This window comes from Cydia fagiglandana, chromosome 24 (genome assembly GCF_963556715.1).
Source record: "Cydia fagiglandana chromosome 24, ilCydFagi1.1, whole genome shotgun sequence".
Classification (NCBI taxonomy): domain Eukaryota; kingdom Metazoa; phylum Arthropoda; class Insecta; order Lepidoptera; family Tortricidae; genus Cydia; species Cydia fagiglandana.
Window position 1 is genome coordinate 8,905,607 of NC_085955.1, and position 17,766 is coordinate 8,923,372.

General features: G+C 42.2%; 1 protein-coding gene across 1 annotated transcript in view; it reads right to left on the bottom strand.

Moving 5' to 3' along the window:
- The window catches only part of LOC134676443 (synaptic vesicular amine transporter), a 42,583-nt gene continuing 24,817 nt past the window's right edge, over positions 1-17,766 (bottom strand). The window contains exons 3-13 of the mRNA XM_063534840.1: positions 12,910-13,047; positions 11,560-11,692; positions 10,443-10,501; positions 9,025-9,146; positions 7,633-7,777; positions 6,205-6,306; positions 5,393-5,527; positions 3,969-4,060; positions 3,235-3,418; positions 1,195-1,328; positions 1-439 (exon numbers count right to left, since the gene is read on the bottom strand). Coding sequence (XP_063390910.1) covers positions 374-439; positions 1,195-1,328; positions 3,235-3,418; positions 3,969-4,060; positions 5,393-5,527; positions 6,205-6,306; positions 7,633-7,777; positions 9,025-9,146; positions 10,443-10,501; positions 11,560-11,692; positions 12,910-13,047 — 1,310 coding nt within the window. The 3' untranslated portion in view covers positions 1-373. The remainder of the gene's footprint in view (positions 440-1,194; positions 1,329-3,234; positions 3,419-3,968; positions 4,061-5,392; positions 5,528-6,204; positions 6,307-7,632; positions 7,778-9,024; positions 9,147-10,442; positions 10,502-11,559; positions 11,693-12,909; positions 13,048-17,766) is intronic.

Consider the following 17,766-nt stretch of genomic DNA (forward strand, 5'->3'; position numbering starts at 1 on the left):
AATTAATGGATGACCCCATAGTTGAAATATATGATAGAAGAAATATATAGCTACTTCTTTGGGCAATAAATAGGCCATATATTTGGTATCATTCACACTTTTTTTACATTGGCATAACACTCCTTAGACGCCTCTAAAGCTACTAAGCAAACCCCTTAAAATAAAAACATTTTGGCACATTTATCCACTTTAAAATTTAAAATAAACTTTAAAATTTTAACCTACACAGTTGAAACCTTTTGGTCTCAGTTTAAAATCAAGAAATCATTGTTAACCGACTTCCAAATCTCAAAGAAGGAGGTTATCAAATCGGTTGTTTTTTGTTTTTTTTTTTCAAGATGGCGGGCGGTTAAGATGGTGGCAAAATAGACATTTATTCTTCTTCCTCGTTCTGGTAGCTGACGTAGCGTACCGATGACTTGTCGCTTATTATCAGGCTCTGAAAAAAGTATTCAATATAATAACGAAACTAAGTTATAAAAGTTCACACAATAGGGAATATTAGGCAAAGTTCTGCGTAGATGGCATCACTAGCACATAGAATAAACAAACCTCATTGACATCATCAATGACACATCGCTCTTATAAAAGTAAAATAAATGACAAAAATAATAATCAAAAAAATCTGATTTTAGTAAGAGTGGGGGCATTAAATTGCTCGTTGTTTTAGGAGTTAGAAAAACATATCACTGATCACGATTTAAATGTACTATATGTATGTATTTGTTGTATGTATGTATGTATGATTGTATGTGACTGTATTGTGTAGTGTTGTTGTGTGTTGTCTGTACCAACCTGCTTCTCGTCTCTTGCTGGAGGCGAGCGTAGAAGGAGCAAGCAAGGCGGATAGGCGAAGTTGAGGACGATGATGACCAGCCAATGTGTTGTTGTGTATATTGTGTAGTGTTGTGTATGTTGTACCAACCTGCTTCTCGTCTCTTGCTGGAGGCGAGCGTAGAAGCAGCAAGCACGGCGCGTAGGCGAAGTTGAGCACGGGGATGATGACCAGCCAATTTATTGTTGTGTATATTGTGCAGTGTTGTGTATGTTGTACCAACTTGCTTCTCGTCTCTTGCTGGAGGCGAACGTAGAAGAAGCAAGCACGGCGCGTAGACGAAGTTGAGCACGGCGATGATGACCAGCCAATTTGTTGTTGTGTATATTGTGCAGTGTTGTTGTGTATGTTGTACCAACCTGCTTCTCGTCTCTTGCTGGAGGCGAGCGTAGAAGCAGCAAGCACGGCGCGTAGGCGAAGTTGAGCACGGCTATGATGACCAGCATCCACTCGAAGCCGATGCTGTTCACCAGGGTTCCGGAGAACGCGGGGCCTGATGGAGGTATAAGCATATTTTGTAGGAATCTTTACAAATGATTCAATTAAACATAAGCGCCTATTTACGCACGTTGAGGGTATAAAGGCCGAGCCACACCGGCTTGCGTGTGCGTGACGTGCGCGTGTGCGTGCGCTAAAATGTTGGACCCGCACACGCACACGTCACGCAAGCGGTGTGCCATCTCTCATAAGGATCTGTATACTACAACGCCGCACGCGCACGTGCACGTCACGCACACGCAGCCGGTGTCCACAGGCCTTAAACGTCCGTTCCACGGGACGGCTAAGAACGGTTCCTCGCCGTATGGCCCTGGCTCAGAAAAATCCTCGTGTCATAGGACCTACCTATTACTCGTATCATAAAGTATATTTTCAGCTAATATTATAACCCGATTAACTGGAAGTCTATTTTCTGCTTATAATATTAGTTGTAAATTGTTTTAGTAGTACATTTTTCGTCAGTAGCTACACTTGTGACATATGGTGTCAAGTAGCGGTACTAATAGTTCCACTACTTGACGTTAGATGTCGAATACGCAATAACGCGCGTTTTGGTACGAAAACTGATGTATGAAGTTACCACTCTTTTTTTTTTTACTTATAATTATCAGAGATATATGAGTCGCTTAACATCAAACTCGGGTAAATCCATATGTCAGATCATGCGATTTTGGTATTATGAAAAGGTAATAGGGTAGATATTTGCTGAGAGGGTCGAATGGATTTACCCGAGTTTGATGTTAAGCGACACATATATAACTCCGTATAAGATAAATAAAGTCTAAGAAAAAAACGTGCCTCGGAAATCAAGAATAAGTCATTCTCGAATAGATGGCGCCATACCTTTGGCCTATTCGCGGCTAGATGGCGTTGACAACGCCGTTTGATATTTAACAATTTCAACACATATCAGTGAAAGAGCATGAGTCAGTATGGAACAACAAAAATTAAAAATCATTTATCCGTAAACATATTTTGATTAATTTATACATTTTCAATTTTATTTTAAGTTTTAATCGTGTGTCGATAGATGGCAGTAAATGTACCGTGACTACGAAATTTACTTTGGCAATAGCCCTCTATACTATCTATTCTCTTTTCTTATATTATTCTATGAACATAGTGACTCACCCACGGCATAGCCCAGGCAGAAGGCCGTGTCCCCTATAGCGTACACGGAGCCGTAGACCGCGGCGTGCCTGATGTCCACTAGAAAGCCCAGCTCCGCTGTACAAGATGACTCACCCACGGCATAGCCCAGGCAGAAGGCCGTGTCCCCTATAGCGTACACGGACCCGTAGACCGCGGCGTGCCTGATGTCCACTAGAAAGCCCAGCTCCGCTGTACAAGATGACTCACCCACGGCATAGTCCAGGCAGAAGGCCGTGTCCCCTATAGCGTACACGGAGCGTGCCTGATGTCCAATAGAAAGCCCAGCTCCGCTGTACAAGATGACTCACCCACGGCATAGCCCAGGCAGAAGGCCGTGTCCCCTATAGCGTACACGGAGCGTGCCTGATGTCCAATAGAAAGCCCAGCTCCGCTGTACAAGATGACTCACCCACGGCATAGCCCAGGCAGAAGGCCGTGTCCCCTATAGCGTACACGGAGCCCTAGACCGCGGCGTGCCTGATGTCCACTAGAAAGCCCAGCTCCGCTGTACAAGATGACTCACCCACGGCATAGCCCAGGCAGAAGGCCGTGTCCCCTATAGCGTACACGGAGCCGTAGACCGCGGCGTGCCTGGCGTCCACTAGAAAGCCCAGCTCCGCTGTACAAGATGACTCACCCACGGCAAAGCCCAGGCAGAAGGCCGTGTCCCCTATAGCGTACACGGAGTTAGACCGCAGCGTGCCTGATGTCCACTAGAAAGCCCAGCTCCGCTGTACAAGATGACTCACCCACGGCATAGCCCAGGCAGAAGGCAGTGTCCCCTATAGCGTACACGGAGCCGTAGACCGCGGCGTGCCTGATGTCCACTAGAAAGCCAAGCTCGGGCATCATACTGGAGTCCACCATGCCGATGGCGAAGCCGAGACCGGCGTTGGGGATGATCAGGTGCTCGAGCTTGCGGGCCATTGGGATCTGGGGGGTTAAAGAGTAAAAAGTTAAAAACTTTGGGATTTTAGGATTAAAAAAATAACCTATTAATCTCTTACAAAAACAATATGGTTGTCTGCAAAGTCAGTTTAAGATAATTTTGCGTGATAACGTCATAAGAACACATTACATTACGTAACGTTACCATAGAGATTTGTCCACAACGTTACCATGGAGGTCTGTCCACAACGTGACACTTTTCCGTGCATGCTACCGGTTGATGTTCATCGATTTATAAGACGTTATCGACATGTTTTTTTTTTAAATTTAAAAATACATAGGTTCGAAGTTATTTAAGATAAAATAGGTCTTTACTTATAGATGACAGGAAAATCTATTAGAAATATGTAGTCAAGCGCGAGTCGGACTAATTACTTAGTTTTTGATCCGACACCTACGGGTTTTTCAAAGGCAGTTCACTCACGTTTCACATATAAAAAATACATTGTTAAAAATGTAGTAATGTACGGAACCCTTGGAACGCGAGTCCGACTCGCACCAGACCGGTTTTTACCATAAGAAACACTTATCTCACCAGTATAAGACAGACGCCGATGATGATGAGCCCGGAGCAGGCGGCTAGCCAGCGGCCCATCTTGTGTCCGAGCGGGCCGAACAGATTCGTCCCTGCACACATTATTAATAAATATTATATGTACGACATTATCACACAAATTGACCAAGTCCCTCAGTAAGCTCAATAAAGTGGTATCCAGACGGGACTGATCAAATCGGTGGATTTGGTATCGTCTTGGGTCGTCCCATTCGTTTTTCGTCAAGTTCATTAGTCCTATTCTGCTTTCGTCACTCATTCTACATTGAAAGCCACCGACGATTGGAACGAATGTAGAATGAGTGACGAAAGCAAAATAGGACTAATTTAAGAACGTGACGAAAAACGAATGTGACGACCCAAGACGATACCGTGGATTTGATCAGAAATGAAATTGGCGTCAATCTCCAATTTTAGATTTATGGTTATATTAGAGCCCTCTAAATTAAAATACTGGCGTCACAAATTGGTATTCTTGTGTCCGCACCTCATTTTATCGGAAATATCGGTTATTATCGGTGGTTGAATTCGGCGAGCCAAATTGGCATTTGCGTCCGCACGTCCTGATTCGATCGAGCAATTGAATTAGATTGGCGAAAAATTTACTAATCTGAATACACCTTTTTAAGGCTCGTCTTGTGGGTACTTAGACAACGATATATGTAATATATAAATATAATACGTAAGTACTTAAACACAGAAAATACCCATGACTCAGGAACAAATCTATGCTCATCACACAAATAAATGCCCTTACCAGGATTTACTCGTAAACCCGGGGCCAATTTTATTTCACATCGTTACACAGAGTGTCACAGAATAAATAATAGTACTAGGTACAGAAGACTCACTCTCTAACAAAACGCGTCTGTTACGATCAGGACAGATATGGCTAGGTGGCGGCACCACGCGCGGTTTATGGCTAGCCACCAAAATTGGTGTGAAACTGATGTACCTAATTGTAGCAACCTGTAGTAAAGCGACGAAATCGCGGAGTGAGCCACGCCTGGTTATGTATGGATAGCTAAATTTCGTGGTATGATAATTGGTCGAAAAAGCAGAAATATTCGTTGGATCGAAAGATTGTTTGTTGTTTGTTGAGAGAGATTGGTTGTCGAAGGTTGGTTGGATTGACACTTTGGATTGGAAGGTTGGTTGGATTGACACTTTGGATCGGAAGATTGGTTGGATTGACACTTTTGCTTGGAAGGTTGGTTGGATTGACACTTTGGATCGGAAGGTTGGTTGGATTAACACTTTGGAACGTTGGTTGGAGGTGCTTGGTGGGTTGAATAGCGTCTGCCACAGCTTACCAATGAGATAGCAGATGCTAGCGGGCAGGAACGCCACTCCCTGCTGCCAGCGCTTGGCTTGCATGGTGTCTCTCTCTCTCTCTCTCTACTTACCAATGAGATAGCAGATGCTAGCGGGCAGGAACGCCACTCCCTGTTGCCAGCGGCTGGCTTGCATGGTGTCCACCATCCAGATTGGCAGACTAGGTTCCAACATGGCGATCCCCACATTCGCGAAGGTTATGGCTCCTGTCAAAAGGCGTTAAACCAGGAAATTAGAAGAATTCCGCGTGAAACTTTCGACGGAAGATATGGCCGTGACGCGTTTATATCTTGTATTAAATAAAAATAAAATAAAATATCGTATGGTATCGTAAGTATCGTATTACTCGGAAACTATATTTCTGTTAAATTTTGCTCGTCAGATTCCTCGGCTATTAAGAACCAGCAGGAGTGGTCATTTCTCCATACAAACGTACTCGACTATTTCCTCCGTGAGTTTTGATGAGAAGACAAACCTCGTAACTCCTCCGAGGGAGTTACGAGGTTTGCGACTATAAGTATTGTTGTCCAAGGTAGCAATTACTAATTTCCTTCAAATGGAGTTACGAGGTTTGTGACTTAGGCCGACGATATATCGGCGGCCGATCGTAAGATCAGGCATATCGTGAAACGTGAAAATCTTTGACTCGTTCCCTGAGTCGACGGAACCCCGGGGGGCTCCTATTTCTGGGCAGTTTGCACTTCGGGCATCTGAAGCAACCTAACGAACCTATCCTGCCTATATATTGGTTTAATGTGACTATCGTCAAAACATTACACAGGAACATTACGATCTGCCTGATCTTACGATCGGCCGCCGACACATACACGGGGAAGAAATCTGGAAAATTCTGGAAGATGGACAGTAAGTAAAGGAAACATACCGGCAGCAACGATGATGTAGGGGTCCATAATCAGCTCCTTCAAAGATGGCGGGTCGCTCTCCTGTCGGACTACGCCCGGTTGCAGAATCATTAGTTGCAGCACTGTCAACAAAATTATACAAGTAACAAACATCCTCGAAAGAACCTCTGGGGTCTAGCCTATAGACTAGGAATCCTCTAGATCCTCTAGTTTAGAGCAATTATTTCATGCAACCGATGATGCCAAAAATGCGGGGGTGCGCGGGACGAGGTGAGCGAAGTCCCGTGCTGTGATTGGTCCGTTCAAAGACACGGACGTCACACAAAGCCACTTTCGACTCGAACATGGAGTAAAATTACCGTATGTGTGGCAGAGGGGGTAGCGCGACTATGCACAGTCTGGAGGATGTTTTGTCTGTGGTCTAGCCTAAAGGGGCCCACTGATTAACAGTCCGCCGGACGGTATCGGCCTGTCAGTTAGAACAAAATTTTGACATTTCCAAACAACTGATAGGCCGATATCGTCCGGCGGATTGTTAATCAGTGGGCCCCTTAAACGGTAATCGTTGGTTAAATTAAATTAATCGAAACGTATAAATTAGTCTTACCGCGAACCACATTCGACGTGTTGCCTCCTTGTCACACTTACGTACGATTTTACAAGTGCGACAGAGAGTCAACTCGGGGCTCTCAGTAATTATGTAAGCCTCGATTAGCGTTTTCTACAAAGAAAAGGAGCGAAAACTTGGAGGATCATTCTGTCTCATTCGCACTTACATCCATCTCCCAGTGCCAGAGCGGACAGCATGAGGAAGGGGGCGGTCTTTCCCACGAACTCGTACATGAGACCGCCGAACGGGGGTCCGATCAGACTAGAAAACTTGGAGGATCATTCTGTCTCATTCGTACTTACATCCATCTCCCAGTGCCAGAGCGGATAGCATGAGGAAGGGAGCGGTCTTTCCCACGAACTCGTACATGAGACCGCCGAACGGGGATCCGATCAGACTAGAAAACTTGGACGATCATTCTGTCTCATTCGTACTCACATCCATCTCCCAGTGCCAGAGCGGACAGCATGAGGATGGGAGCGATCTTTCCCACGAACTCGTACATGAGACCGCCGAACGGGGGTCCGATCAGACTACAAAACTTGGAGGATCCTTCTGTCTCATTCGTACATCCATCTCCGAGTGCCAGAGCGGACAGCATGAGGAAGGGAGCGGTCTTTCCCACGAACTCGTACATGAGACCGCCGAACGGGGGTCCGATCAGACTACAAAACTTGGAGGATCCTTCTGTCTCATTCGTACATCCATCTCCGAGTGCCAGAGCGGACAGCATGAGGAAGGGAGCGGTCTTTCCCACGAACTCGTACATGAGACCGCCGAACGGGGGTCCGATCAGACTAGAGAACTTGGAGGATCATTCTGTCTCATTCGTACTTACATCCATCTCCCAGTGCCAGAGCGGACAGCATGAGGAAGGGAGCGGTCTTTCCCACGAACTCGTACATGAGACCGCCGAACGGGGGTCCGATTAGCACGCCCAGGGCCAGACCTCCGAGGGCTATGCCCATAGCGTTGCCTCGTTCCTGTTGACCAATAATGAATGAATGACGAATGAATGAAAATCTATATTTCAGCACAGAATAAATAATAGTACTGCCGTACAGAAAGGAAACTTCCTACAAACCGAAGTGTGACAGCGGTTCAGGGTCGAATCATGCTGTCCCTTTCTAAAATATCGGACTATCCCTTTCGGCTATTTAGGGTTGTCAAAATTCATTAATCCAGCAACATAAAAACTAGGTTGATGTATTCAAAAGGTACTTAAATAAAAAATACAGTACGTAGCGGCCCCTTTTTTAGGGTTCCGAACCCAAAGGGTAAAACGGGACCCTATTAGTAAGACTTCGCTGTCCGTCCGTCCGTCCGTCCGTCCGTCCGTCCGTCCGTCCGTCCGTCCGTCCGTCCGTCTGTCCGTCTGTCTGTCACCAGGCTGTATCTCACGAACCGTGATAGCTAGACAGTTGAAATTTTCACAGATGATGTATTTCTGTTGCCGCTATAACAACAAATACTAAAAACAGAATAAAATAAAGATTTAAGTGGGGCTCCCATACAACAAACGTGATTATTGACCAAAGTTAAGCAACGTCGGGCGTGGTCAGTACTTGGATGGGTGACCGTTTTCTTTTTCATTGTTTTCCGTTTTTTTTTTGCTTTATGGTTCGGAACCCTTCGCGCGCGAGTCCGACTCGCACTTGCCCGGTTTTTAGGGTTCCGTAGCCAAATGTGGTTAAATTTAAATAATCACGATTAATTAGCAGTGGCGCTAGTGTGCACGTTGATGGGCTCTTTGAGTACCTACCATCGCCCACACTGTTAACTGACAGGTCGTAAACCTTATTACAAAAGGCATAAGGTCCACCTATGGACAGTTAAGAGTAAGTAAGTAAGTAAGTAAATATTCTTTATTGCACCAATAATCATACATCTTACATACATGTAAAATTACAAAGAAATTTTAGTGGAACAATAGAACCCGGTAACAACAGGCGGTCTTATCGCTAAAAAGCGATCTCTTCCAGACAACCTTTGGGTAGCAGGAAATGTATAACTCAAACAAAAGTCAACAGGTAGTGCACGGAGTGAAATATGGAGACTATTAAACACAAACACACATATTACATACTACTTATATAACTATTACAACAAAACCTAATACACGGATAAATATACAATATACATAATATATATTTGCATAATATATTGTTGCTATTAGTACAAATATATTGTTGGTATTTTTGTTTTTTTTTTATTAGTATCAAGATTGTACCTTGTCGTCAGGATACCGTTCAGCCAGCATGCCCATTCCAGACACGGAGGAGCAGGACGAACCGATGCCTTGCAGCGCGCGTGCGATAAAGAGGACGCTATACGAGCGACCGAAGGCGAATACTGGAAAAGGACAAGTAGATTTAAGGATTCCACGTTAACTAGATCGGGCCGTGTCCGGGCCGGAGCTTACTTTTCTATGACATGACAGGCGATCACGTGATGCTTTCCATAGAAAACGAAGCGCTGGAAGCTCCGGCACGGACACGGCCCGGTATAACGTGAGTTAAGTATCTTTAGGGCCCCCCCACATCTGGCGTCTTTCGAGCGTCGGCGTCTGTCGGCGTCGGTCCAGCGCTATGGAAAATGACGTCGCTGCGCATTTGCGTCGACGCTGCGTCGACGTTGCGTCGACGTCGGCCATAGAATTGTAGACGCCGACGCTCGAAAGACGCCAGATGTGGGGGGGGGGCCTTATTCTGTGACTTGTATACAAGACCAGCCAGCCTAGCAAAGGTGTCGCTATCGCTTCGACAACGAAACGCTTTGTGTCTCTAATTAATCTTCTGGTGCTTTATTTCATGCATGCAGAGAACCTTAAGCGGTCGTGCGTAAAAGTCTTCGTCGTGCTGTACCACCTCCTGCGGACTCGCGTTTTGTGTGCGATCGATGTGGCAAGAAATGCCGTGCTGCTATAGGACTTCATAGCCATCAACGGCGCATACGGCGATGCGGGACCCCATAAACACACAAGCGCCGCAACAAACATCTACAACAGATGATGTGGCCAATGATGATGATGGTGTAAAATAAATTATTTGTCATTTCTCATGCTCTGAAAGAGGGTCATTGTTGTTCTAAACGGTGCGCAGAAAATAATACGTTTCTGCACTAGAGCATTTTAGGTTCCAAGTACGATTTTAAATTTTTTCTACGATAAGCAATTGAAATTTGGGTATAAATTGGTTTGTTATACAATTCCCATTCTGACATTTGACTCCCTATTCCATAAGTAACGATACTTTTGCCTAAATTGTTAATTCATACCCTCATAACAAAAGTACCCTCAAAAATACTATACAAATGTATACTTAGACATGTTTAAAAAAAAACACATACATTTTACTTTTCTCGTATTCGAAATGAAAAGTAGGTAGAGTGTTTAACTCGGGTGAAAGGCATCATTTCAGCCTCGGACAATTTTTTTTTTCATTTATTTATTAACACAAAATAATACATTCAAAGAATTATGACAGCGAACAAAGCCCCCTGAGGCTCACTGCGTTCGAGCGCCAAACTACCTCGGCAGAAATGAGTGCCTTTCATCTCTTGGTTAACAATCTACTATTATATAAATAAGAATAAAAATAAGAGATGTAAATACAGTCAAATACTCTATTGTTTAATTTAGGTACTTACTTAGTGTGGACAGGAACATGAGTATGAAGCCGGTAAACATTGGGATGCTGTAGCCGATTCTGAAAATAATACCAAACGATAAACATAGACAGGCGTGGCTCGCTTTGCTACAGGTAGCTAAAAGTACATCCGTTCCACACCAATTTTGGTGGCTAGCCATAAGCCGCGCGTGGCGCTGTTGCCACCTAGCGGCCATATCTGTGCTGATCGTGACAGACGCGTTTTGTTAGAGAGTGAGTCTTCTGTACCTAGTACTATTATTTATTCTGTGACATAGGATAGGAGCACACGTGTATACTCTGTATCTTTAGGTATAAACAGAATCTAACCACAAATGGCTCCTTAAGCCAGTTGAGGGTCGATGAAAACATTACACGAAAATGATCAAATAATGTAGGTTAAAGACAGGTCGTTCAGTGACAGATCCAGGCGGTTTTGTATTTGGTTGGTTAACCAATAAAATGTTATAACTACCCGAAAATGTACAAATTGTTTGTTTACTTTTATTTAAATACCTATAGATACAGACTATACCTACATCGGGACTCACTTGTGCGTCAGAGGTCCTACGATGAAGGGGTTAGTGAGTAGTTTCACGGTGATTATTGCTTGACGCACATACATATGCGTTATTGGCATTACAAATTGGAACTCAAGAGAGTCTACAGTCGGTTTCGTTAGTACTTTCACGGTGATTATTCTATGACGCACATATGTCTCATTGGCAATACTTCTACAGGGGGACTCAATTATGCGTCAGTGATTTTATAATCGGTTATGTAAGTTCTTTCACAGTGATTATTCTATGACGCACATATGCGTCATTGGCATTGGTACTCACTTGTGCGTCAGAGGTCCCACGAAGGGGTTGGTGAGTAGTTTCACGGTGATTATTCTACGACGCACATATGCGTCATTGGCATTGGTACTCACTTGTGCGTCAGAGGTCCCACGAAGTGGTTAGTGAGTAGTTTCACGGTGATTATTCTATGACGCACATATGCGTCATTGGCATTGGTACTCACTTGTGCGTCAGAGGTCCCACGAAGGGGTTAGTAAGTTCTTTCACGGTGATTATTCTATGACGCACATATGCGTCATTGGCAGTGGTACTCACTTGTGCGTCAGAGGTCCCACGAAGGGGTTGGTGAGTAGCTGTACGATGGCCTTGCTGGCAAACATGACCCCAACCTCGACCGTCTCGTGGACCAGCTCCTGGTGGCGGGCCTCTTTCTGAGCGGTGATGTTGACTGGAAGAGATTGCACATGTCAGATGGATAATCAATAAAAATAGGAGCTTGTTGTAGCTTTATGTAGTTTTTAATTTTAGATTATAATTTGTTTTTTGTTTACATGTATTTCCTACTATAATAAATAAAACTTAATGTTTGTATGAAAATAGGAGCAGATACGAGAATCAACTGTATACTTAGGGCATACTGAAAATTCCTGGACTGGCCACTTAGAAAAAATAAGTCGTCTCATACTTATATCAGAACCCAGAAACTTTCTGTATGGCCCACGTATAAAAGATTTTTTCTTAAAAAAAAGGATAACCTAATTTGACTTTTTAACACAGAATCCCCCGACGCAAAAAGATTGGCGTACTGTTATATGTTTGACGCCAATGTCTGTATGTATGTCTGTCTCTGTGGCATCATAGCTCTCCAACGGATGTACCGATTTCGATGCGGTTTTTTTTACGTGAAAGCGAGTGTCCTTGCGAGTTCTTAGCCATGTTTGATAGACATCGATCCAGCAGTTTGAAGAGCATCAGCGCTTTTCCAAAATGATGTAAAGCATTTTTGGCATATTTTTTTTTTTTGCATACATCGTAGAGGTATTTAGGGGGTAAAACATATAAAAACGGTATCGTCTTGGGTCGTCCCATTCGTTTTTCGTCAAGTTCTTAAATTAGTCCTTATTCTGCTTTCGCCACTCATTCTACATTGAAAGCCACCGACGATTGTGACGAATGTAGAATGAGTGACGAAAGCAGAATAGGACTTTTTTAAGAACTTGACGAAAAACGAATGACCCAAGACGATACCATAAAAACTCAAACCAATTTGTAAGTAAGAACCAGGAAAACTAATACTTACTCATCCTTTTCTTTTGGATGCTAGTACTGGTACACTAGTACAAAGAGTATGATTCTCTCTGTCTATGATTGAAATGAGACAGTTCTTTCACAAACTATATTGCATTGCTGACAGCGAGGCTGGTATTCAGGCAGGGGCAGGAGGGCGTGGGGGCTGCGGTGGCGTCCAGAGACATGGACAGGGGCGCCTCGGGGTGTCTGATGTACAGGAACATAAGACAAGATAGTACCTTGCGTGGCATTGCTGACGGCGAGGCTGGTGTTGAGACAGAGGCAGTAGGGCGTGGGGGCTGCGGTGGCGTCCAGAGACATGGACAGGGGCGCCTCGGGGTGTCTGATGTACAGGAACATAAGATAAGATAGTACCTTGCGTGGCATTGCTGACGGCGAGGCTGGTGTTGAGACAGGGGCAGTACGGTGTGGGGGCTGCGGTGGCGTCCAGAGACATGGACAGGGGCGCCTCGGGGTGTCTGATGTCGTACAGGAACTCCGGGATGATTGGGACTGTGGGACATAAGATAAGATAAGTTTTATTTCCTTTAAAGATAAGTTTTTGGCAAAAAAAACATAAGAGTAGAGAAAGAGTTTTTTTAATACAGTTGCTCAAAAAGTGCCTCTTTACGTAGCTGTTTAGCGTGCGGAAAGTTGGTTATCTCGAACTAGTGCTTTTTACTTTTCCAATTTTTTTAAATTTATACTTGTTCCAATTCACGACTACTTATTGATGAGTGTTAATATTAGTTTCCTTTAAACGTCGTAATCAGCATAAAAACCTACCGTTAATGTAAAAATACGAAAAATATTACATATTTCATATTTAATTACTTACCTCTTCATCATTATAACACGTTTATTTTTTAATATTCAATATTGAAAATTCCGTTCTTAATAAGTTGACTGAATGGAACGGAATAGCTGCCAAACGCCCATAGATATAATATACTTAAAGACGACGTCTAACCGAGCTGTCACTGTTACCACTTTTGTTTAGTGTACGATTAACAATGTTTTTCTTATTTTTTCGCAACTGTATTAAAAAACGTCGTTCGATACACGTGCGGAAATGTCATTCTTCACTCGTCCCGAGTCTTGCCACTCGCCTGCGGCTCGTGGCAAGATATCTCGGTACTCGTGAAGTAATGACATACCTTCCGCACTAGCATCGAAATGTACTATTACAGTACATATGGTCCTATTTTCCCGCACGAGTGCGTAAAATAGCACTTTTCGTGCGTATGTCAAAAGTTTATCGAGCCATATGTACTGTAAAACGTTATACGATACACGTGCGAATACGTAATTCACAACTCGTGTCGATTTAAAACACTAGCTCCCTTTGGTCGTGTTTTAATTTATCGCCACTCGTTTCGATTTCCTCTTATCCGCACTAGTATCTTAAATAACTATTACGAGCTAGTGTGGTGAAAACAAAATGTCTAAAATAAGCACTAGAATGCGAATAGAACTGCTCAACATGTATACAGAGAATTATTTATTTATAACAAGCCTCTATATATATACAACAATGTTAAAATAATACTAACACAAAACCTAAAACTAACAACAAAAACTAAATATAAAATATCTCTCCTAAGCTGCCCGCTTCTGGAATGGACCCTAGAATGCTGGCGGCGTTGCCCCTTTGAACCGCCAAACTTAATCTTTGAGCCCCAAGATGTATACATATACAGGGCGTCCCACGGCTATGCCACATGGAGGGAAAGTACCCTAAATATTGTAGATGGAACATTTTACTGAAAGAAGACATTATTTTAATTTAAAAAACAATTTAAACTGCATTCATAGATTTTTAAATAATTACATGGTTGAACCGGGAATCGAACCCGCCACACGAGAAAAAAAAATCATTCTGTAGCTTTATCATACCGATCGAAAGGCTTGATCATAAGGATTATTTTTTGCTAAATAACATAGTGTCGGAAATAAAAGGAAGCCCATGAATTTTAACATTTTTAATTCAAAATCAATCAATTTAATTTATCAAATGCTCTAAATGTAGTCTCATTCTGTTGAATACAAAGCCGCACTCTTTTGATTATTTCGCTAAATTTCACATCAAATGTTAAAATTCATGGTCTTCCTTTTGTTTCTGACACTATGTTCTTTAGCAAAAAATAATCCTTATGATCAAGCCTTTCGATCGGTATGATAAAGCTACAGATGATTTTTTTTCTCGTGTGGCGGGTTCGATTCCCGGTTCAACCATGTAATTATTTAAAAATATATGTATGCAGTTTAAATTGTTTTTTAAATTAAAATAATGTCTTCTTTCAGTAAAATGTTCCATCTACAATATTTAGGGTACTTTCCCTCCATGTGGCATAGCCGTGGGACGCCCTGTATATACATATAAATATGTATTTATCTATATAAGTATGTATATCGTCGCCAAGTAGCACCCATAAATAGTACAAGCTTTGCTTAGTTTGGGGCTAGCTTGATCTGTGTATGATGTCCTCTAATATGTATTTATTTTATTTAACATGAATACCTAAGTGAAGTGCATAGAAGCCCTGGAAGCCAGCTCACAATGTGTGACCTAGGCAGACTAACTTTAATGGCCTTTCTAATCTGAGTCGCGGCGAGGCTGGCACGTTTCTAATAGCTATTTAGATATCCTAGCTAACACTGTAACAAGGAAAGCGGTTAACAATGTTCTTTTCACCAACCACACCAGCTCGTAAAGGCTCACTTTGCACTTCAAAAACTGATAGCAAAATTGCATTTTATTCAAATGTGAGGCAAAGTAATCAAATTCAAATTTTGAGTTGTTTACAAAACAAAAACAAATTAAATTAAATTAAGACTTTTTTGTCACAATAACAAGTAGCAGGTAGCATTATAAAAGTTCAGAAACTTACGCGTAAAATGCAAAATGCATTTTAGACCTTTGTGACCTAGATTCCGATCTATAATTTCCTACATTAAACAATGTGTGACCTTAATCAAGATTTACGCTATGCGGGTCTCTCGCTTGTATTCGGGGACAAAGGATGATACAAAATATTATCCATTGTCTAGTATTTTATATATAGTTCGTTTTTTTAGCATTAGAAAGAACTCGCAAGAAGACAAGCGATCTTGACATGTCTATTAATTAAAAAACGCTTTTTAAAAATCAAAAACTTATGAAACTTAACTTAACTTATGAAAGCAGAAGATATAAATGATTGTATTAGATTCATAATTGTTACATATTTGCCGTGACTTATTTTTAAAACGTGTTTTTCAATTAGAAGACACTTCAAGATTGTTTACCTTTTTTCTAATGCTAAAAAAAACGAACTGTAGGGACCGTGCGGGTTGGAGGGTCTGCCATCTTGTGGCCTGAATCGGAAGCATATGTGCACGTGTACATTGCCAAAGCAAGTGCTACCATCTATTATTATCGTCGGTACGTTTCCTTGTGCATAGTAGGTTCTGCCATATTGTGGGCTACATCGGAAGCATAAACGACACATTTAGGTACGCCTCGCGCTAAAAATCTGACGGCTCCTATGCTCCCTATAGTTCATGCACGGGGCCTATAAGGTGGTGGTAGTGCTCGACATGCTAATGCCCGGTGCCCAATAGATGACACTTTGCTGTCACCTCTATTGACAATGATTTAAGTTTGAAGATGACATTTACTGGGACCGCGTCGAGCATCAGTACAGTCACCTGCAATAATATGTTATTATTCGAAGGCCACAAAAATATGTGACACGATTTATGGCTCTACAAATAAGATCGTGTCAGATATTTTTGCAGCCTTCGTCGTGTAACATTTATTATATACATATAGGTAATAATTGTAATGTAAGTCATTTATTTTTCTCCTTAGTATCAGTAAAAAAACGTATTTTTAAACTTTTGCCAGTATATCCTAGCATATTCTGAAGACAACTTTCTCGAGTGTACCGTTAGTAAAATTCAAAAACTAAATGGAATCTGTCAAAATCGTTAACCAATCAGAGACGAGAACACTCGATGGGAGTTTTGAAAGCCAATCGCGGAGCGTGGCGCTGACAGCTCATTTCCCGCGTAGTGTTGTGCTAAAACCGGTATTCATGGGTAATAGGCTGCTATAAATATCGCGGAAAAACCGGAGACATGGGGAATATTAGGCAAAGCTCTGCGTAGGAGGTACTACTATAGTTCGTTTTTTTAGCATTAAAAAGAACTTGCAAGAAGGTAAGCGATCTTGACATGTCTTTTAATTGAAAAACGCTTTTTAAAAATCAAAAACTTATGAAAGCAGAAGAATATAAATGATCGTATTAGATTCATAATTGTTACATATTTGTCGTAACTTATTTTTAAAATGTGTTTTTCAATTAAAAGACACACCGAGATTGTTTACCTTATTTCTAATGATAAAAAAACGAACTATATATATTTAGTATAGTCGCTTTGCTACAGGTAGCTAAAAGTACATCCGTTCCACCCCAATTTTGGGGAAAGCCATAAGCCGCGCGTGGCGCTGTCGCCACCTAGCGACCATATCTGTGCTGAATTGCTGATCGTAACAGACGCGTTTTGTTAGAGAGAGAGTCTTCTGTACGTAGTACTATTATTTATTCTGTGCTACTAGCACATACAGTAAACAAATCATTGAATCATCATGCATCACTAGGTCGCAATCGAAAGTTCTGTTTCTGCTTCTCTATGACTAGGTATTGCTTATTCGATCGATAGAGAGGCAGATAACGAAATTTCGATTTTCGCGTTTCGCGGTAGGCCACCTGTAAACAACCAGAGGGGAAACAGGCCCCTGTTTCACCAACGTGACAGGTGCGACGAATTGTAAAATCACTGTTGCTGACGTCACAGGCATCCATGAACTACGGTTACCGCTTACCATCGGGCGGGCCGTATTCCTGTTTGCCACCATCATTGTATTATTAAAAAAAACTTTATGATATCGGACAAAAACAGATATTTCTCTTGCTAAGTTTATGACAATTGTCACAAGAAACACTACAATTGTCACGAAATTCCGACATATAACTCATTACCTGTCAAGAATTACCTACAATTTTTCTAAATCTTTGACAATTGTCAGAAACTTCGCAGGAGAAATATCTGTTTTTTTCCGATATAATAAAGTTTTTTTAAATAATACAAAGATGGTGGCAAACACGAACACGGCCCGCCCGATGGTAAGTGGTAATCGTAGCCCATGGATGCCTGTGACGTCAGCAATAGTGATTTTACAATTCG